This window comes from Scardinius erythrophthalmus (genome assembly GCF_964197995.2).
Source record: "Scardinius erythrophthalmus genome assembly, chromosome: 1".
Taxonomy (NCBI): domain Eukaryota; kingdom Metazoa; phylum Chordata; class Actinopteri; order Cypriniformes; family Leuciscidae; genus Scardinius; species Scardinius erythrophthalmus.
Window position 1 is genome coordinate 56,291,445 of NC_138221.1, and position 23,270 is coordinate 56,314,714.

The following is a 23,270-nucleotide window of genomic DNA, read 5'->3' on the forward strand; positions in this document are numbered from 1 at the left end:
ATATAAAGGAAATTCAATATAACAAATATTATTACCAACTAAAAATCATAAAATAAAAGAAATCATCATAAAGGTACTCACAGGAACAGCACATCCTGGTCCTTTAGTGAACTGGTATCACTGTTCATTTTTCCCTTGATCTCCTGGAGTCTTGTGTCCAGACTAGCCTTATGAGAGTGCTTGTTTTTCATGTGTGTGTGTGTGTGTGTGTGTTTCAGCGATGAGGCCTGCACCTGTGGGCAGCTGGTCATCGCCAGCAGAGAGAGCCAGTACAAGATCCTTCACTTCCACCACACGGGGCTGGATAAACTGGCCGAGGTGTTCCAGCAGTGGAAATGCTGCAGGGAGACACAGCTCAAAGACCAGGTCTGAACACACACGCATTATCAGTTTTACACATCATGTGAACAATTACAGACTCTCATTTACAGTACACTAACATTCAACAGTTTGGGTTTGGTTGGTTTTTCTCTATCCTCACCAATGCAGTAAAAAAAATACAGTAAAAGCAGTAATATTGTGAAATAATATTACAATTTAAAATAAGTGTTTTCTATATGAACATATTTTAAATATGATTTATTTCTGTGATGGTAAAGCTAAATTTTCAGCATCATTACTCCAGTCTTCAGTGTCACATGATCCTTCAGTAATCAGTCTAATATGGTGATTTGATGCTCAAAGAAACAGTTATTATTATTATCAATGTTAAAAACAGTGATGCTGCTTCATATTTTTGTGGAAACAGTGATACATTTTTTCAGGATTCTTTTATGAATAGAGTTCAAAAGATCAGAACTTATTTGAAATAGATTTTTTTTGTCTGTACAGACACTTTTGATCAATTTAATGCAACCTTGCTGAAACAAATCTACTGTAGTGTTTCTTGGCAGTTATTGGTTTAAATTAAAATAGTTAAATAAGTTATCGTTAAATAAAATAAATTTAAATAAAACGGTTAAATTAATCAATTAAGAAGTGGAGAAAAACAAAACCCATTCACATATGGCCAAACACATTTAATTTCTCTAATGTGGCGGGAAATTATTTATTTTTGAATCAATTTGTTATTGGTTTTATAGGTCAGTGTTAGATTGTATCATAAATACTAGGATCACTATATTATTCATTAATAATGTATTCATAATTAATTTTAATAATTAAATAATAACAATATTTGCATATGACAATGTGAATAAGACTATAGGGGCATTTATTCAGAAGGTTAATGGGCTTCATTTTGAATTCATGTTGTCTTAAATGTAACACGTTTAGTTTGGAGTAGAGTTCTCATCGGGCCTGAAAATTACAACCCGACCCGACCCGGCCCGTGGCTTTTAAAGCCCGGACCCGATGTAACCCGACACATAAACATGAATTATCTGCCCGAACCCGACCCGCGGCCCGACGCCGCGTCGTTTTTTTGTTTTTTTTTCTCTCATACACGTATTATCATGACCAGCAGACGGGAATTCAAATCAACCTTTAATGTTCACGCCTTTTAACAATACAAACAATACAAACAACTCAAACAATACACTTTAAATATATAAATAGGCTGTAGTAGCGACGGTGAATTCACCTGCGGCAAGTTTACTTCTCACCAACTCCATCTTCTTCTCCAGGCTAAAGGCGTGCACGCGCGTCAGGTCTGCCCCCGCCCCTCTCCATGATGCACGTTACACGCAGCAGCCAGACTTTCTTTACGGTGACCAGCAGCGATGATTAATAAATGTTTTTTTTTTTTTTTTTACTGAGCGGAAAAGATTAAGCCCGAGGTCCGACCCGACCCGAGTCATTTGATTATATTTTCGACCCGAACCCGCGGGTCCCGTCGGGTTTGTCGGGCCGACCCGACCCGTTGAGAACTCTAGTTTGGAGTATGAACATAAGCGGATTCATTCTATACACTTTATTGCTCATGCATTTTCTCTCTTGGTCTACCTCTTCCCGCTCCAGGTGTCGGATGAGAAGTCGTGCATGCACTTTTCTATCCGTAGACCCACGTTACCGTCTGCCGAGATGCACCCAGAGGAGCGCCTGTATCGGCGGCTGGACGTCAGCTCTTGGCTCCGGCATCTGAACAACAGTGGCCAGGTGGTGGAGGACTACAAGCTCAGGAAGGTCAGACTGACTGACAGCTGTCACTCAACATTACTTGTCTAGGTTGCTCTTTTCAGCTCTGTTAAATTGGAATGGCATTATGGCTCTGATTGTAACAATGTTTGTCTGAGATGTGTGGATCAGGTTCTGTTTGATTCTGACGGGCATTTCAATCAGGTGATCTTCTTTGGGGGTATCGATCCGTCCATCCGTGGCGAAGTGTGGCCCTTCCTGCTGCACTACTACAGCTACGACTCCTCCTCCGAGGAGCGTGAAGCCTGGAGACTGCAGAAGCGTGTGGAGTACCAGGAGATCCAGCAGAGGAGGTTAGTGGTTAGACTACACTCTTACAACAACTATATCTTCTATATAGAACCTTAAAGAGTTCTGTTTTCCACCAACACTGTTCCTGTGTCCGCCCTCGAACCGTTCCGTTGGTTCCGGTCAGGAAAGATCGGTTCAACTCCGGCCCTAAATACGTGCTGGTCTCGAATGGAACTGTCTATGGCGTTGCACTTCAATGCTCTTTATAGTGAAATGAAATCTATAAATCTGTGCCTAAAATTAAGGCTCGCCAAGCGCCAAATGCGAGTAACATTTACCAGTAACATTTTTATAAATCTAACTATGCAATGTTGTGAGAACATGTACATTAACTACGCTTGGGACAGATAACGAGGTCTCAAAGGTTTAAGCCTTGCTGATTTAAATATTCAAGTGCGTTACTCGCAAGCTGTGCAGAAAGTTTTCTGTGTGCAAACATCCAAACCCAGAAAAGCCTCGTCTCGGACAGCATGTGAATACTGAATTAAGCTCCATTTAACATTTGAACGGACATATTCATACAAAATTATGTCAAAAAATGCTCATCTCTGGTAAACTGTTGAGAAAGAAAACACGTGTGTATCATTATATTAGAACCGTGCATTCGGTCTTAAAGTGACAACAGCCTAATAATCCTCCTGCTGTCTGTGACATTAATGTTAATCAAACAACAAAGGAAAAAATTATCACTCGCTGCTCTTGACTGAATAACTTTTGTAACTTTGATTAAGATTAATCTCTGTAAAACAGTGGTGACTATGCAGTGTTATTTTACATTTGATAACTTTATTAAATGTATGTATCTGAAAAGTGAATTTTCACTGGTATCTAAAATTTTGATTTCACTGGTATCTAAAATTTTGTTTTTTGCAAAAATAGTTTCATTGCCGGGTGAAATATATTTATGGCCAGTACATTTTCTAAAGTCACCGGCTTTTGGCAGGTGTGGCAAAAATTTGTTTCAGCGGTTTAAGTTTCACTATCTCCAGAAAGGACAGATGAGAGTACAGGAAGTTTATGCAAGTATCACTCCTGGTGCTGTGAACAGCAAAACAGAAGTGCCGCACTGCCTGCACAAACACCGGGACGTGCACTGTTTGATTTTAGACGGGTTATAGTCAGGTAAACAACACATAGTAACATTACGTCATCGTTCATTCCTCAAGTCAGTGGAAACACAGCCAGTTTACGACAGGCTCCAAGTTTTCCTGGCCGAGAACAGGCTCTGGCTCAAGAACACAAACCATTGTGGTGTTATTTTAATTCTATTTTATGAATTAAGCAGCTTGTAAACACATTTAAAACCCATTTAATGCAATCATTAACCCATTTATGCAATCATTCATGACCTTCCACCTTATAATATAGAACCTTTTTGAACCCTAGGGCTCTATAAAGGGCCCAATTGAACCTTTTTTCTAATAGTGCTGCTGATCTAGAAGCCAGATCTTTTTTTTTTGACTGAATTTTATGCTTTCCTAGCTTTCCCAACTTTTGTGGGAATGTGGAAAGACAGTGTTAATCTTTTTACTTTTTTTGTTTTGTTTGTTTTAGTCATATTGTCATGTATTTTACATCTGTTTTACTTTTAAATGTGTGTATTTTGCAGATAATTTTATCCAGTGCATTCAAATTATACATCTTATCAATATGTGTGTTTCCGGTTATTATCCGTGTTCTACCAGTCGATCTTCAGGAACGTGCTTTTGTCAGAAATGTGCTCTAAATGTTTTTTTGTTTTACAATTTTGATAAAAAGGTCCAAACCATGCAAACTTTCATTCATAATTTAAACATTTTTAAAACTATTTATAAACCTTTTTGTTTATGAATATATGAAGTATGTTGTTGTAGATTGTTTTTTACGGAGCCTTTAAAGGGATATGGTGAAAAAATATGTGCCTAAAAAAATATATGAGATGGAAGGAAAAATATGTCAATGCTTTTGTGTTCTCTCGTTGGAGTTTGCCAGGGGAATGTAAAAGTTTTGTGAATGAACGCAAAAGCATGGAAGTATATATTTTTCCTCCCATCTCATATTTTTTCTATCACCGTGCTCCATCAGGGTCTCCGTATGTTGTAGATGTGGTTGAGTAAATCAATTAACCTACGCTCCGCGTCATGCCTAATAACGCCCCTTAGCTGTTCTAAATCCACTGTAAAACACAGCTTCAAGGGGTTTATTGCTTTTATAGAACGGTTACTCCATAAAAATATTCATTTTAATATTTATTTTATTCATAAAATAAACACCAGCAACAAAAAATATGTAAGGGATAATGTAGAGCGAGGCGGTTGTTGTAGTGAATACAACCCCGACAGGCTGATCAGGTCTTGAAGGGGTTGGATTCGCTATAACAACCGCCTCGCTCTACATTATCCCGCTTATTACATGGCTACCTACCAAATAAATCAATAATTTGACACAAAATATTGATTTAAAAAGGAGTTTATTGATTTCAAAACGATTATATTGCTTCCGTTAAAGAAAATAGTCTGTTCCGTCTCTACGGTTAGAATCCTGTGTCCATAGCAACGCTCTGTTTTTCATGGCAACGGTGTGTTATCCTTAGCAGCGGTCTGTTATCAAGAAATAACAGACCGCATTCTACATTAGAATTCAACCAAGCCATGTAATAAAACGTTTTATACCATGGTCTGTGTGAATACTCGATTCTGATTGGCTGCAGGGTGTCCATTAAAAAGTGATAGAGGACACCTAGTAAATAAACTGTCAAGCGTAACCAGGGAAACCAACAAATGTTTTAAAAATTTGGCAAGTGACCATGGTATAAGCGGGTTAATGCCCTTCGAGGTGTCCATTGTCAGGTATTAATGGACTCCGCTGCGCGTCGGACGGTTCACGCCTCGCCGTCGTCCACTAATACCTGACAATGGACACCTCGTCGGGCATTAACCCTTACATAACACATTTATTCCTCCGCCAAGCAATGTAGTTCCAAAGAGGTTGCTAAGCAACACATGCAGCAACAAAGAGTCACAAACAGCAGTTGAGCAGTAACACTAATGTAATGCGGTCACAGGTGTGTGTTTGTTGAGTAATTTACAACGGCTTCGAACGCGGCTCAACCAATCAGAATCAAGGACCAGAACTATTTGTTTTAAAATTAAATTTAAAGTATTGCGATATTGTGTATATTGTAAATTGTATACGATATATAATTTCCCGTATTGATGATTTAAAGCACATTGTTGGATCATTAAAAGTCTGTTGAGTTTGATTATTTTTTTGTGATCGTGTTTATTTTGGTATAGTCATTTTTTTTTCTTCAAAAGTATGTATAAATTAAAATGGTCTCATTGTCATCATGATGCATATTTGTTGACAAATGTTTTCATCAGCAATTTCACTGGCAAGCTTAAAATTGAATTGAAATACTATATAATTATTTCTGTTTAAAGCCTTTTAAACTGTATTTAATGTAAAAGCTCTTTCTTGTACGCTTCAGCGATTTGACCAGTATTAACTGTTTATCGAGGAGAATGGCGACTTCTAGTTGCTAGCCTATCTCCCCTCTGACTTTTGATGACGTACAGTATGCGATACCCCGTTGTTAGATTGCTCACTTTTGTTTAAATTGGCTGGCTGACATAACCTGTTGTTTACAAAATGTGATATTTCTGGAGTCTGAAGCTGGAGACTTTCTATGTAAACTGAGCTGCTGTGACCCATCAGGCCAGCTAATCCTGAAGCTTTTCTAGTTAGCTAGATTGTGTTTGGATTTGTGGTTGCTGAATCATTCAGAGCCTCAGCATGAAATCAGTGTAGCGGTGGCTTTAGTACACATTTAAACCACTTGCTTTTGTTCTCAGTCGTATCTCTGCTGCAATCTGATGAAAACATTTGTCTATTAAGCATTATTCCTAACCCTAACCAGAATTGCTCAAATTGTCAGCATATGTCCTGGCAACAAATGTCCTGTTTTCCTACTTAAATATAGGAATCGATGAAAAACTACATTTATTACGTGGTCATTTGACAATGATTATTACTTACATTCTGTCTTTTTTTACATACAAGTTTTTACGTCCACTGTGAGTCTCTGAAGGGTTTTCTGGCAGCTGTGGTGTCAACTGAGCCATAACCAATCAATAATTGTGTGCAGATGTATGCACTCTGTGGCTTAATGTGTTTCAGAGGAAATAATTAACTCAATCTATTAAATCATTGTCATGCCATTGATAGACCGCTTATACTTGTGTTTCAGATTTAAGCACATTTTCATTCTTTATTTCTAGCACAGTTGCAGTATACATATGATACTATAGCACTTTAAAACATTATTTCATTATAGACTTATTTTAAAATATTTTTATTTAAATAAAATACACTATTTTTAGCTGTCAGTCAGCCACAAACATGATTGTGTGTGTGTGTGTGTGTGTGTGTGTGTGTGTGTGTGTGTATTTATATATATATTTTTATATATATATATATTTTTATATATATATATATATTTATATATATATATATATATATATATATATATATATATATATTGCCAACTAAAAAATATTTATTTTATTTTATGAATATATCTATATGTGTGTGTGTGTGTGTGTGTGTGTGTGTGTGTGTGTGTGTGTGTGTGTGTGTGTGTGTGTGTGTGTGTGTGTGTGTGTGTGTGTGGCTGAGCAGTGAGCGCTCTAAGCCTCAAGAGGCCAGAGGGGGAGTCAGAGAGCGATGTGGGAATAGTTCACACAAACACAGGTCTCGAAACACTTACATGAAGTTGCATCAGGTCTGGCTTCAATTCCAGCAAAACAAACAGTGTTAATGAAATCCCACCTGCTTGTTATGAGAATGTCTATAGCCAGAGGGACCGCAGTGTTTCAGGACGGGAATGTTTTCACGTCAGACATGGTGCTTGATGTTCTGTTCTGTTCTGTTTTCTCCTCCGACACGGTGCTTGATGTTCTGTTCTGTTACCCCCCGTTTCCTTGTTCTTTTTTCCTTCCTTTTTTTTTATATGATCTGTTTGGATCTTTTTTTCTTTTTTTTTAATATTTTTTATTTAGTTTTTGTTTTTTTCACTTAGTTTTTTTCTGTTGTGAGTCCCGTCTCTAGTCTTGCATTGACTCTTCAGAACTGCCCTATTTGTTCACCTCTTTTTTTTTTTTTTAGTGGTTGAACTCTTCCGTTTCTCCATTCCCTGTACAGGCTGTCCATGAGTCCAGAGGAGCACAGTGAGTTCTGGAGGAAGGTCCAGTTCACAGTTGATAAAGATGTTGTCAGAACCGACCGAAGCAACATGTTCTTCAGAGGAGAGAACAACCCCAATGTAGAAATCATGAGGTTAGAGAACCACTAATCCATTAATCCATCTTCCCAAAGAAAGATTTGAGTACATGGTTAACACTTTACTGTAAGGTTCTGTATGTTAACATTAGTTAACTGCATTAAGTCAAAATAATATCAATACTAGTAAAGCATTTATTAATCTTGGTTAGTTAATTTCGACATTTACTAATACAATCTTAAAATCAAAAGTTGCACCTGTTAATATTATATAATAGACCGGAGTTAACATGAACTAACAATGAATAGTTGCATAATTATTAACTAAAGTTAACAAAGATTAATAAATACTGAAATAATTGTATTGCTCAATGTTACTTAATGTTAGTTAATGCATTAACTAACCGTAACTAACTATTGTAAAGTGTTACTGTTTATATTTGAAAACATCATGTTGACAGAATTTTCTAGAATTGAAGCTGCTTAGTCATACTTTAAAATGCCATTATATTAGATTAGATTAGATTATAGATAGTAAATATGACTTTTAATAATAATCATATTATGTTATCTAATTATCTTAGTGTCCAAATACCATTTGAGACCACTGTGGCTATAAATTAGATCTCTATTTTCATGTTTGATTATGGCTACTTCAGTGTACTATGTAATTAATCTGTGGCATTCCATTAATGATATACTGTATAATAATTGATTCAACAGAAAGCATGTGTTTGTTTTACGTGATTATTTATTTAAATAAGGTTCACTGAAGTATTTTTCCATCTCTCTCTCCCAGACGTATCCTGTTGAACTATGCTGTGTTTAACCCAGACATGGGCTACTGTCAGGGCATGTCAGATCTGGTGGCTCCTCTTCTGACGGAGATCCAGGATGAGAGCGACACGTTCTGGTGCTTCGTGGGTCTCATGGAGAACACCATCTTCATCAGTTCCCCTAGAGATGAGGATATGGAGAGGCAGCTGGTGAGGATCTCTCACACGTACAACTGCCTAGTCAATGGATAATTCACATGTTCTCTCTTATAAAGTTGTGATTTAAGAGTAAATATTGTTATTGTTAATATGGTTATGTAAATGTTAATATTTACTTTCAGCAATTTTTCATGTTATTTCCTATTGTTAGGTTACATCACATAGATATTCTCTTTTCATTGGTCAGTACAACATTCTAGAAATATTTATGTGGTGTATTGAGGACTTGACTTGACTTGACTTGACTTGACTTGACTTGACTTGACTTGACTTGACTTGACTTGACTTGACTTGACTTGACTTGACTTGACTTGACTTGACTTGACTTGACTTGACTTGACTTGACTTGACTTGACTTGACTTGAGTTGAGTAGCACATTTAATAATGCCAGGGCTGGCTAAAGTGCTGCACAGCCAAGATTTTTTTTGTTGAGTTGTAGCAATAAAAAAATATATAAAACAAAACAAGACATTCACAAATTTACAACAGCAATACAAATTTGACATAGCAACAAGTAATACAATCAATCCCTACATTTTGATCTCAGCAATTCAGAAACTTGTTCATCTAACTCATAAGCCAATGTAAAAAAAATACATCTAAAGTGAAGATTTTAAACTTGTATAGAAGAGGAAGATCGTAAGTACGAGGGCAAGCTATTCCATAACTGAGGTGCTGCCATCAAAAATGATCCCCCTTAAGTTTTAAACGCGTCTTACAGTAGGTGATGACCTTAAAGACCTATTGGTCTGATGGTAAGAAAGAAGACAAGATCAATAGTGTGGTGCCAAACCATTCAAGGACTATAGACAAAAAGTCTTAAATTGGATTCGATACTTAACGGGGAGCCAATGCAAACTAGCCAATACAGGTGTAGTACGTTCCCTCTTTCTTGTACTCTTAAAAGTCTGGCCGCAGTATTTTGGACGAACTGGAGAAGAGAAAGACAAGATTGAGACCCCTAATACAATGAACTGCAATAGTCCAATCTCAATTAAATAAATGCATGGATAACAAGTCCTTAAATGGAAGGAAAGATTTCATTTTGTCACTCGTCCTAAGCTGAAAAAATGCTTTATAAGAACTGAATTTGTTTGTTTATCAAATTTGAGTGTTAAGTCAAAAATGACTTTTAAGTTTCTTGCTTGACAACTTACAGTGCTGATTGTAGGGCTAAGACATTTACAAAGTTTTTGGTCCATCTGAACATACCAATATCCTAACACTTCAGTTTTTTTTTTTTTTTTTTTACCATCATGTTCTCGTCGTGTTCTCATCTGATTTTAGCAGAAGGTAAAGCTGAAAATTGTCTACATAATCAATGACATGAAGTCTGATGCTTATGAAAAATATTGGCTAATGGGAGTAGATACAGGGAGAACAAAACGGGGCCTAGAACAGAACCCTGCAGCACACCACATGTAAAAGGAGGGAAGGTTTTCAATAGCTCCTGAAAAAGTTCTCCCTTAAGATAGAACCCCTTTAAAGCTGATCCCCTAATGCCAACATACTGCTCAAAATGTTTTCTAAGTATTGAATGATCAATTGTATCATAGGCTGCACTAAGGTCCAAAAGAGCTAGAATGACACATTTACCCAAATTAAGTTAAAAAATAAGTGTTTTTTGTGTTTTTTTGCGTGACAATCTGCATATGTGTGTCCAGATGTACCTAAGGGAGCTCTTGCGGTTGATGCTGCCTCGCTTCCACCAGCATCTGACCCGGTTGGGTGAGGATGGGCTTCAGTTGCTGTTTTGCCACCGTTGGGTTCTCTTGTGTTTCAAACGCGAGTTCCCTGATGCCGAAGCCCTGCGCATGTGGGAGGCCTGCTGGGCACACTATCAGGTACAGCACACTGGGGGGGGGGGTATTCCAGAAAGCAGGTGATTATGCAGCATAAGATTACTCAGAGTAAACGATAACCTCAACTTTCATTCCAAAAATGAAGGTATCTTTCAGGGGCAAGTAGCCATAGCAACCTAACCTGCTCCGAGGCCGCTCCTAACAGATTTCACACAATATTATTATATAGTTGAATATTATAACAGTACATAGAACATGTCCCATTTTTATTCAAAGACCTTAGTGAAATAACATTGCTTTCTGTAATAAAATGCATTTCTGGTGCACTGTTTCAACTCATTCTTCATAATGTTATCTTGATGACAATTAAATCAGCAGAACGTGCATAAAAAAAAAAAGTAAAGATAGTGTTGAAAAGTTTTCCTAGGTCAAATGTTGCGTATTATGAGGTAATGTTAGTTTTTCTCTTTCAGAAGAAATGGGAACTGACTGTATTTGACCGCAGACGTTTATTTCTCTTTTATGATTCTTACTGTAAAAATTCTGGGAGATTTTGGGTGAAAGTTTAAACCAGTGCATGATGTAGAAATGAAGTCATGGAAAGCAAGACTAAGTTGTTCCTTAAATGTACTTCCGTTGGATAAAACAGGGGAACATGCTAATTCTTCCCCTCCAGATAAACGAATGGGTGTCTGTATCATTTTAAGGATCTGCAGAGTGTCTAATGAAGATGAGATGCTAATTATCATGCTTCCACCGAATCCATTTGCATACATTGGCATGGTAATAACGAGGTGATTTTGGGGAGCAAAGTGGTTTGTCTCCGTGTTGGCCCCTCATTTGCATGTCAGCATCTACCGCTTTTTAATTGGTTCATTTGGCCTTCTTGATTGGTCTAGCTTATGCAATCTGTCTTTTAATTGGTTGTTTTCGCTCAGTGTTTGGTGCAGGGTTTGCAATTGTATGTTTTCTGTGTTCTCTGACAGACGGACTACTTCCACCTGTTCCTGTGTGTAGCCATCATTGTGTTGTACGGCGATGATGTCACAGAGCAGCAGCTTGCGACAGATCAAATGCTGCTGCACTTTAGTAACCTCTCCATGCACATGAATGGAGAGCTGGTGCTGAGGAAGGTATGAACACACACACATGCACACGCACACTGACAGAGCTCCTCATGGTTATGTATGCTGTGTCTTTTTGTCATGCTGAGGTGATGCATCTCTCTACCACTGCATACAAAACAAATTTTTCTCACAGCAACGTTAGCATGCCAAACCAGTTTTGGTGTCATCTCTGAAGAAATATTACTCAAAATCAAACTTGTCTCATAGTGATTATGATAGAAGCATTCGCACCTCATAATACCAACAAGCAGACTAGGTTGAGCAACTGAAAATACGTTAAAGAAATTGTTTGCCCAAAAATAAAACCTGTATTATTTTCTGTATTATTCAGTGGAACACATAAAAAAAAAAGTGAATTTAAAACAAACAAACAAAAAGATTCTGGCTACTGTTTTCAATATTTCAGCGTTTCTTAGTATTTATTTATTAATTGATTGATTGATCTTCAATATTAATATTTTATTGATTGATTGATTGATTGATTGATTGATTGATTGATTGATTGACTTCAATATAATAATTTATTTATTCATTGATTGATTGATTGATTTTCAATATTTTTATTTTATATGTTGTGTGTTACAGTTTAAAAACATTATTAATCTTTTATTAATAATTAATCTCAGGTTTCTTTCCTGAATAAAAGGAAGTCGCATAATAATATAAATAATATAGTCTAATAATAAAATATAAAAACTACAGAAAGGAAAAAGAAAAAAAGTTCAGAGAGCAACTTAAAAATATCCTTTTGTGTTCCATGGAAGAAAGAAAGTAATATGAGTTTGGAACAACATAAGAGTTTGTAAATTATGATAAAGTTATATGTTTAGGTGAATTATTTATTTTAATGAGGCACTGAATTGATTACTGAATGAATTGCCTCGACGCATTATCTCTTGATATGTAGACTGAACATTAATTAATTAATTTATTTTGCACATTTTATTTATTTATTTACATTTATGCATTCGTTATAATAATATAATATAATATAATAAATATTTTTGACCTGTTTTTGTCTCTGCAGTCAATCTCTTTTTTTCTTTGTCTTTTTCTCTCATTGTCTCTAATCTTAGGCACGTAGTCTGCTCTACCAGTTCCGCCTTCTTCCCAGAATTCCCTGCAGCTTGCACGACCTGTGTAAACTGTGCGGGCCCGGAATGTGGGATAGCCGTTACATCCCGGCCATAGAATGTTCCGGAGAGCATCCCGACTCTCAGAGCTGCCCCTATGGAGGCACCGCCACCCCCGAGAGCCCACCCTTACCCAGCCCCAACCAGCCCAACCAGGGCAAGAGGGGCTCCAAGACACGAGACATTTTCACTTTCCGCAAGCACTCTTGACTCCAGCACTCCTCAGGAACGCTGTTACCCATAAGGCTTAGCCTCTGAGCCGCCATTCAGTGCTGGAATTTCAGGTTCTTCACAGCTGCACTCGACGTCTGGTGTCAAACACTGCCTCGTGCATCAATGCGTTCTGGGGCACCGATGTTGACTGCCTCTTTTGGAGGTCGAGGAACATCATTAACTTCATTAACTCGTGTCACATCAATAATTCAAAAGTACAATTATCACAAACAATCAAGTGTAAGTCTTCATCCATCTTTCATGAAGTCACATCTAGCGAACTGACATCTCAGAATGTTTTTGCCTTGGTTTTTTATATCTACTATGTATGCATGTGTTAATGTTTGTGTGTGTTATGTCGAAGGAAGTTTGTGTTTTCAGTTTAGTCTGGGTTTGATCACTTATTTTTGTTTCTATTGAGTGCAGTCCTCAACTATGAAACAAACAATCATCCAAAATGAAGTGGGATGCTGTTATCAGTGGCTCTCTGATATTTACGATCATCTATGCCTTTCATATCCTCACAATAAATATGATGATATATAGATGAGAAAAGATATTTCTCTTCTCATTGAGTCACCTGGTTTGAGAGCTTGAACTTGAAATGTGAAATCAAAATGGACTTTTTTTTTTTACTTTATACATATATTGTGCACAATTCATCAAAAAAGCACCAAAAGATGATTTTGAGCTGGAGCAAATGTGATTAACCTTTTAGTTATTACCATTATTTGCTAGAATAAGTTATTAGTACAGTGGGGGTGGGGGTGGGGGTGGGGGGGGGTATTTCTGTCTTTCTGACATGTTTACTTTAGTAGGTAAAGGAATAGGGTTCCTCATATTTACAGTAGGGTTTGAATTGCATTAAGCATTTTTCTTTCACATTAAAATCATATTATCATGGACATTGTTTACATTTTGTGGCTATTTTGAAACAGTATTTTGAAGTTTAAATGAATTGGCCCCATTTCATCGTAAGGGCCTCATTTATTACTATTTTTTATGTAATTATTTTTTGTGATAAACATGTCACAAGGTTATGACAATATATATGTTTTTACATTGCTTTAACTCATCAAAATAAGCAATACAAGAGTTATACAAGATTCAACTAATTTTTAAGTCTTTATTTAAGTTTACATGACTTAAACATCCAAGTTGATTGTACTTAACTTTAAATAATCAATAATTAAATAACCTTATCTTGAATGTAACTCTACACGCACATACCTCAATGCAGTTTGTGACGTCAGAAACACCAGCGATTTCAAACTGTGTTTTTGAGACTGTCTTTGGTTCTCTGCAGTTTTAAAGAGAAAATACTCAGCAATGGTGTTGACTTAAGAATTTGCACATGGTTTGTCTTAAAATACATTTAAAACACCAGATAGAGATATAAACAACATTAAAACCTTGATTTTCACCACAGGAGGACTTTAAGAGAGCAGTTTCTTTTACAGCCTGTCTTTGTTTAACCTGGAATGTTACTTTTAAAATATTGTATATTCATTATTAGACTTAGAATTCAAATGAATGAATTACCAACTGAGCACAGCCCACACATGTACGCATATATAAGCATAGCCGCCCTAATATAGCCTATACAGCCTGAATCCTAAAAAATTCCATTTGCATTTGTGTGTGTGTTTTTGTTGTGAAATGTTGCGTTCGTGTTGTAAACCCCCAGCTATAGCAGAAGGTCTTAATCTTCTTCTCCAGAACAGAATGAGCTTAAATCCAAAAACCCAAGAGGGAGTTTGACTTTAATTAGTTTATCTAGTGATGGCGGCGGTGGTTGAATGAAAGAGAGCGTGGCGCGCGCACTCAGAGATTAGACACCGCGCGCTTGAGTGCGAGTGCATGAACGTGAAGGTGCCTGGCGTCTTTGCGCGTCCCCAGAGCCTCTTTTAAAGGCAGATATCGGCAAATTGCTGTCAAAAGGTAACATTAGTCTCTTTAAGACCAGCTCTGCCTCTCAACATGCAGTCTCCGTAAATGACGGACATTATGGGCTTTCGTTTAGCCATTAGGCGACCGGGCTGCTGCTCTCTCGAGTCCCAGCGAGCATTTAGGCACTGCCGAGAGATCTAAAAAGGGTACTAATGAAATAATTAGAGGATGTGCAAGAGTGTGCTGAGCACTTTCCATTTATGTTATCCGTCTTCTGCTTTACAGTTTTGTTTTTAGCTATGCGTCGAAGCTGTTGCTGATTTAGCCTACTGTTGATAGGGAGAATGTCATCCCTGGTTACTCATCTCCTGTTTTAGCAACATCAAATGACGCATATAAAGGACATTACTGCTTATTTGTGAAAAAGATTTTTCATCTACAAGGGTGATGCTCCTGACAGAGATTATTTCTTTCTGGCCACTTAATCACATTTATCGCGACACACAGAACACGTTTTTGCGTTTAATGTCAGCATTAAATCAAAATGGACAATTCTTGTTTGTTTGTTTTTTTATTTAATTTTAAACCGTATTTATTATATTGTATTATTTATCCATGGACATCTTTTTTTTATTATTCATGTGTCTGCGTAGTCTTTAATCAATATAACTTCCCTTAGCTCCCTCATCTCTTCTCTTCTCTGATGACGTGTTTGTTGGCGTGAGGGCGTGGCAAACTGTCACTCACAATACGATCGACCAATAGCAAACCACAACCATCCAATCAATTCCTGATGGACAAAATCAAGTCCCACCCTATTTTACTCAGATAACTCAGATAGGCTCACAATGCTGACTCTAAGCAATTTGTTTATATTTGTTGTTGTTTGTCTTAGAAAAAAGGAAGATCATAACAGTTTGTATGATCATGAAATTATACAGTACATCTTTTAAGCTTGTAGGCTGGTTTGCTGTTTTTATGTGTTGCAGGCAGTTTATTTGCAAAACTAGCAAATTAGCTTGTGTCATTTGTTTTCCGTTGACTTGCAAAGACGTCAGAACACATAATGGCAATGAACAAACTATTTTTGGTACAAACATGAACACACACACACACACACACACACAGAGAAGCAAACACTTACCCAACTAGACCCAGATAATGACAGCTAATATGAGCATTTAACAAATGTACTGTTAAAATATACAGGTTGGAGGTTTGGGATAAGCTTTAATTTCCTTTGGCTTTCCATAATGGTTTCCAAGAATACCTTTTCCATTTCCTGTGAGTGAGCTATTTCAGGAAAGCTAAATCTGATAAAAACACGACCCCTGTAACAACGTGAAGATATCATAAGCCATTTCACGTCCATCCTTGATTGTATTCCTAGAGGGATCATGTTGCTTTTATTAAATGAAACCTCTGTACTCGCTCAACATTACAGCTTTAATATTGTATTTTGTCATGGATTATCACAAAAAAAGCTTTTTGGAAAAAATGTCAGACCTTATGAAAGTGGCTTTTAGCGTGTGTGTGTGTGTGTGTGCACGTGTGATTTCCACCCTGACCTACTTTTAATCTTTGGTTTCCCCGTTGCGGGTGTCCCTCAGACCTGTCGCTGTCTCTCCTCTGCTGTCTTTGAATGGCAGGGCAGGTTGCAGACGAGCCCCCTGTGGTGAAACTGCACTGACTGCTGTGTTATTGCCCCTAATTATCAATTATCAGGGCCAGACTGGCCCACCTGCAGCAAGCTGCTTTGCTAATAAACCCAGGTAATTTGGACCAGCCACGAGGTGACTGACAGCAAGACTAATGGGCCTTTCTCTTGGATTTCTTCACCATTAATCTAATCATTGACGTCAAAACGTCAGCATGTATAGATAGATAGATAGATAGATAGATAGATAGATAGATAGATAGATAGATAGATAGATAGATTTATAGCAACATACCAGATACTTGTTTTAAATGTAACAGTGCAAAAGGCACATTAATTCATTGTATGTGGGAATGTGATAAAATAAAAGAGTTTTGGAAAGAAATTAATAATATGATATGGCATATAGTCTCAGTGAGATTGCCACTGGATCCTGGGCTTTTCATTATTGGTATTCATCCAGATAACTGGAAAATTAAAAAGGACACTCAAGTATTGATAGACGTGTATTCTACATGCCAAACGGCTCATCGCCATTTATTGGAAAAAGACAGAAAGGCCTACTATAACTCGATGGTTAAGAGAAATATCTTCATGCATTGCAATGGAAAAGATAACCTATATTCTTAAGGGTAAAGAAGACCAATTTAAGAGTATTTGGAGTCTTTTTATTATTGAACATGGGGATATTAACAATATAATAGAGGAGGAACAAAATGCTTGATTAGGTATTATATTCATTTGAAAATATATTTTAATTTGCACTAACCCTATTTTATTGCTTTTATCTGTGGCTATTATTGATTGACAGTGTATTGTTAACTCTGACTTACATACTGTATTATCCAATGTTGGTTTGTGCTATTGCACTTTTCATGTAATATGTTCATGTTCATGTTTCATGTAATATTTCATGTTATGCACTGCACAATTTCATGTAATATGAGCCCGGTGTTTGTTTGTTTTGTTTTTGTACATTATATGTGTTGTTACAGACATGTGATGTACATTATTGTGTAAGTGTTCAAGAAAATGCAATAAAAACAGTATTACAAATATTACTGCTAATTAGGTAGGGAATAATTACGTTTTTCTTTTTTTTTATGTTTATCCTTCAGAAATCATTCTAATGTGCTCAATTATTAATAATGTAATAATTGATAGAGTAATTTTATCCATGATACAGATTTATGAGTGATTCTTTGAAAGTTCAAAAGAACAGCATTTATTTGAAACAGAAATCTTTTGTAACATTATAAATGGCTTTACTGTCACTTAATGCAATTTAATACATCCTATAGCTGAATAAAGGATTTTTTTTTTTTTTAAGTAAAAACTTACTTAACTTTTGAATCGTAGTGTATCACAGCTACCACAGAAATATGAAGCAGCACCACTGTTTTCAACATTAATAATCAGAAATGTTTCTTGAGCATGAAATCATCATATGATTTCTGAAGGATCATGTGACACTGAAGACTGGAGTAATGATGCAGAAAATTCAGCTTTACCATCAAAGGAATACATTTTTATCCCCACGATCAACGTCAATGCTTTCATGTTTGCGCGAATCATTTCACACACCAGACTGCTTTACAAACGAGGTCAGTAAAAAGCTTATTATTTGCTAAAAAGCTGCTCCTGAAAAAAGGATCGGTACGTACCAACTATTCGTGTTCCTGCTGAACCTCTAGAAGTAGGCTACTGAAGTGAGTGTAACGTTTTATTGACCTTTATATTAATCTTTATATTAATATTTGCAAATCGCTTGCACGCTTCACGATGAATGCGGCTGTTTACATTCAGGATACATTACGGCATGTTTTCTATGTACAACGTTCTCAATATAATTCATAATCCCACGTTTTGGTTATTGTGTTACAAACTATTTTTTACAGTCTATGGTTACAAACGTGTACGCACAGAACAGAGGGGCGGGGTGAGCAAAGCTCATTATCATTTAAAGACACATGCACTTAAAGGAGACATATCATGCTTTTAAATCGTTCCTTTTTACATATAAATCATACATTTGTGGTCTATATAAAGCGGAACTGCAATGCTTGGGTCTGAATTCCTCATTATTATAGCTCCACAGGCCCCTTTTCTACCCCTTTTCTGATGTGCGTCTGAAAGCAACTCGTTTTGGTGCAGTCTCTTTAAAGTAACAACATGTAACTTTTCCAGAGGTGGAAGTAACGAATTACAACTACTCACGTTACTGTAATTAAGTCGTTTTTTTGGGTACTTGTACTTTTTTGAGTATATTTTTTAATCTGTAATTTTACTTGTACTCAAGTACATATTAAACTAAGTAATCTACTTCGCTACTTGTAAAATCACATTTCGTTACTGAGTACAATTTGAATTGATATTCAAATCTTTGACCGGCATTTCGGTAGCCAATAAAAATATTCGATCGTAAACGGACCAATAAAACCCTTGATATTTGGACTTAATTAAAACCGCCGCAGTCGCAGCAAGTTTTGAAGAGCTGATCATAAGTGAAGGAGGCGAGGAGCTCAGAGTGATTAATGGCTGGACTGAAAGTTTGGAGAAACTACAATCTACATAGATAGTAGTATTGTCAAAATATCTATATTTTGATACATATCAATACTGAAATATCTGTCAATACTCATTTTGGCTTATACACCAGCTACGCGTTCTCATTCTCTCATCTCAACGACAGCGAGTTTGACACACCCCACCCGCCTCCTCTCAGCGCGGGATTGCAGGTAGGCCTATTACGCATAATTTTATTAATACCTGCAAGTTTCAATGTCACGAGTGCAATATTATAACGCGAGGGCACATTCATGTAATCGCAAAAAAACTGGACGCGAGCTCTCAAATATACGAATGAACTGGACTCGGATATTGAGTGTGCGCTCTCGGACTGTGTCATAGGCTATCATGTGCAATTGCGATTGGCGAATCTCTCCAAGTGGTTCTCACTGCAGACTCAAATGACGTCCAGCTCCAATCTCTCCATGCTCTTGAATTAAACGTTGTCAAAAGTTATGAAAAATCTAGTCTTTTTTGCAAATTAAATTCAGTTTGAAATCAAGCTTCCTTGTGCTGTTTGTGAGCTATTGCAACAGTTAACGTTACCCTATTGTAAAGACAAATACACTGAGTGAGTAAATATTTAAGTTAGATTATTGTAATGGTTATTGATCAATGTTTAAATATGTAAACAAAAGCCTAAATCTCACTGTATAAATTGGACGTGTCTCTTCAGAATACTTGAATTAAACTTTTCCATTCAAATAGATTACTGTTACAATGAGTGTTGTGCTTTCGATGCTTGAAAATAATGATTGCCTTGACAAAATGGATGGACAAAAATGTAGATATTAAAATATTTAGTATGTGGTAGTTTTCCCGATGGTATTAAAAATTATAGGCTAGGCCTACTGAATACTGACATATTTCAAGGTGTCATATATTGAAGTTAGAAATTCCAGTATCATGACCACTAATTAATGTCCTTCGACAATAAGGTAAAAGCGTGTTGAAAGTAGCTATTTTCTACATAAATCTATGATTTGGTTAAATATTTATTGGTAATACATGAACTATCGCCAGCTAAAAAGTAACGAGTAACTAGTACTCAGAGTAGTTTTTGAGAAGAGTAATTTGTACTTCTACTTAAGTACTTTTTTGACACCAGTACTTTTACTTGTAATTGAGTATTATTTCAGCAATGTAACGGTAATTGTACTTGAGTACAAATTTTCAGTACTCTTTCCACCTCTGAACTTTTCAACCTTCATAATATATTTCCAAGACCCTTGTGACAGTACATCGACTTACAATAGGTTGAATGAGACGTCTGCCAGAGCCTGACGGGGTCTGTATCGCTTTTACTGGCACTATGTAACTTCGGGGTGCGGGTAGTAACCAGCGCTCAAAAAGAACTACAAAATTCGACTGCTTTACGGCATACGTCACTTCGCCCACCACTTCCTCAAATGTGGCCAACCAGCGCGTTTGTTTTCGTGCGTCTGTTTTCGTCATGGCTGAAGCAGCAGCGAAACGTAAGAAGTCCAAGGTTTTGTCGGAGTAGAGTCGGAAGAGGAAAAGGGAGAGTGATAAACTGAAAGGCAGGACGAGGATCAATATTGGTCGAGCGTTTGCTCGCTGGCGTTAGCTTATGGAGGAGGAGAGTTACCAGACCGATGCTGACTTGGCCGTCATGCTGTTGAACTAGTAAGTAACTGTAAATTGCTTGCATAGTATCTTTAGTTTTTCTAATCTGTTGTCTGCCTGGCTACGTTACGGAAACTATCTGGTCCTCCATTTATCTTCATGAATCAGCTAGTAGATGAGCGAATTATCAATCTGGTAGCTAGTAAACACTAACATGGTAGTTTTAGATGGTTAGGATGCTATCGCTATCATTCTCGTTCAGATTTGAGCATTGCAATCGACATGCAAATCGTAAATGTTTGAGTTAAAATGTTTAGTCTACTAAACATGTATAAATTATGAAAGGGGGAAGATTAATAATATTATCATTGCCCATATGAAAAAAACCTGCATGCTTCATACAGTAACCGTAAATCATTTTACGACAGCGGTAATGGAAAATTCCGCTTCCAACCTGTAGGGCGACCGCAGAGGAAAAGTTCCATGTTGTTGCTTTAAATACAATTGAGACACTTCATACCCCGCCCCCTCTCCAGGTTGCAGAGGTTCAACTCCACCCCGTTCGGCCATTTTTGTAGTTTGATAGCAGAGATACGATTATCTAGTGGCACAGAAACTTTTTATTCACACGTTATTAACAAAATGTCAACAACGGAAGACTTGTCCAGCCAGCCTTACATGTTCGAGCCAGAGTCGGAGCCGGAGCGAGATGAAAATGAAGACGACGAGCCTGCAGAACAACGTCTTCATATGGATGTATCGCAATGGTGTGTACTGTATTTACACATTTGAAACTTTGGTCTTCCGACCTTTTACCATCGTGTCGATTTATTTTGATTCATATGTGCGAGGGAGAGAGAGCAAGACAGCGTCTAGTTTGGAGACGGTGTCTTGTTTACATTTTCACCTGGCTCCGAAGAGAGAGAGAGTGCGTGCGCGCGACCGGGTCTCTCTCCCTCTCTGCTCGTTCTTTCAGTTAAACATGCGCCCTGTCACAGGCGCGGAAGTTCATCTACATTAGACGGTGTAATGAAGCGTGTGGGTTACTACATCCAACAACCGAACATTTTAACTTACCCTCTCGTAACTTCTGCATCCTTTAGCTTGGACTACAAAATTGCAGCGAGAAATAAAAATGGCGGATTGCTCGAAGTGTTGGGCCGGAAGTCAATGTCCTTATTTGGCAGTTCCGCTGCAAATACTGTGACGTAATAGTTCACAAAACGTCATAGATAACAGAAAAATCAGATCAGGTTGAAAAATATGACCAAAACAGAATATAAAGATATCAACGAAGCACCTAAAGAGAATAATTTCAACTTTTCTGTACTTCTAAACACTCCAAATATACAACAAAATGCATTTAAGGGCTAAAAAAGTGGATTTAGCATGATATGTCCCCTTTAAAAAACAGCTGTTTTTGACCAGGTAAAATTAGTGTTTTCTTACAATACTAATGAGAATTTTTAATTAAAGTATATTACAAACTTTTAATTTAGACCCTAAAGAATCATATTAGCTTGTACAAAAATGACATTATATGACCCCTTTAATCAAATATTAGCCTTCATTTCTGATCTTGCATTTTTGCATTTATTTGTTTAAACTTCATTGTATCATTGTAAAAGCTTACTCGTCTGTATGTTTAAACAGCCTGATTAGGCTGATTAATGCATACGAATACTTTGCTTTTAGCCATACGTAATCCCAGGCTGCACTATTAGCCTATGTTATTGGGCATTACACAATAAAAGTTTTGGTGTGTGTTTATGTGTGTGAGAGAGCAAAATAGAAATTCCCAAGTGTTTAATTAGCTGTTTACTCTGTGAATGCAAAGTAAAAAATGTAAGTGCACCTCATTAATCTGCACTTTCGAACACAGACCAGTGTTATTTTAGTGTTATTTATACCTTATGTAGCTCCGCCCCTTTTCAGCGCTCCTCTTCTGGTTTGTATTTCCACAGCATGAAGGTAAGATCTTACGGATTTATGAATGAACCGCTCGTTTAAAAATCTTCCCGGTCTACTGGCATTTGTTATGACATCCGCTTCAAACATCACAGGGCTCACGATAACTTTATTTAACTCTACAATAAGTAAATCTACTTCACCAGATAACTGCTCTTTCACAGCGATGCCCTAGAAATATACAGGGCTACTGCAAAAATGCAAGTTCACAGACAAAATTCTAGGTAATAAGGTCTAGTTTTTAAATAGCTTTTATTTAATATTTAAAGTTTTAGTAATTTTTTGTGTTACTATCATTTTTATTAAATGTTTGTTGCACTGTCTATACTGTTTTTATTCATTTTTATTTCAGTTTTAGTCATTTTAGTGCATCAAGTTAAAATGTATGATCATGAGAAATGTTTCCTTGGCAACTAGATGAAATAAAATCATTTTTTAAATATTTTATTTAATTTCAAGCAACATTTTTTCTCTATGGTTTTAGTTTTAGATAACTATAATAACCTGACACAAAATAGCAAACTTAAACTGATAACCATCAAATAAACCATTTAGACTAAAGTCACAATTGTGCTGTCTGTTGAATTAATTGAAATCATAGAATAGCCTAATAAAAAAAATGGTTAGTGATTTATTTGAATAA

At 36.7% G+C, this 23,270-nt stretch overlaps 1 protein-coding gene across 1 annotated transcript in view; it reads left to right on the plus strand.

The window, feature by feature from the left end:
• tbc1d16 (TBC1 domain family, member 16) overlaps positions 1 to 13,863 on the plus strand; it is a 30,646-nt gene extending 16,783 nt beyond the window's left edge. Inside the window, exons 5-12 of the mRNA XM_081364991.1 lie at positions 219 to 366; positions 1,960 to 2,124; positions 2,281 to 2,429; positions 7,609 to 7,743; positions 8,486 to 8,672; positions 10,347 to 10,526; positions 11,471 to 11,617; positions 12,688 to 13,863. Of these exons, the coding sequence (XP_081221117.1) occupies positions 219 to 366; positions 1,960 to 2,124; positions 2,281 to 2,429; positions 7,609 to 7,743; positions 8,486 to 8,672; positions 10,347 to 10,526; positions 11,471 to 11,617; positions 12,688 to 12,954 (1,378 nt within the window). The 3' untranslated portion in view covers positions 12,955 to 13,863. The remainder of the gene's footprint in view (positions 1 to 218; positions 367 to 1,959; positions 2,125 to 2,280; positions 2,430 to 7,608; positions 7,744 to 8,485; positions 8,673 to 10,346; positions 10,527 to 11,470; positions 11,618 to 12,687) is intronic.
• Positions 13,864 to 23,270: the final 9,407 nt, after the last annotated feature.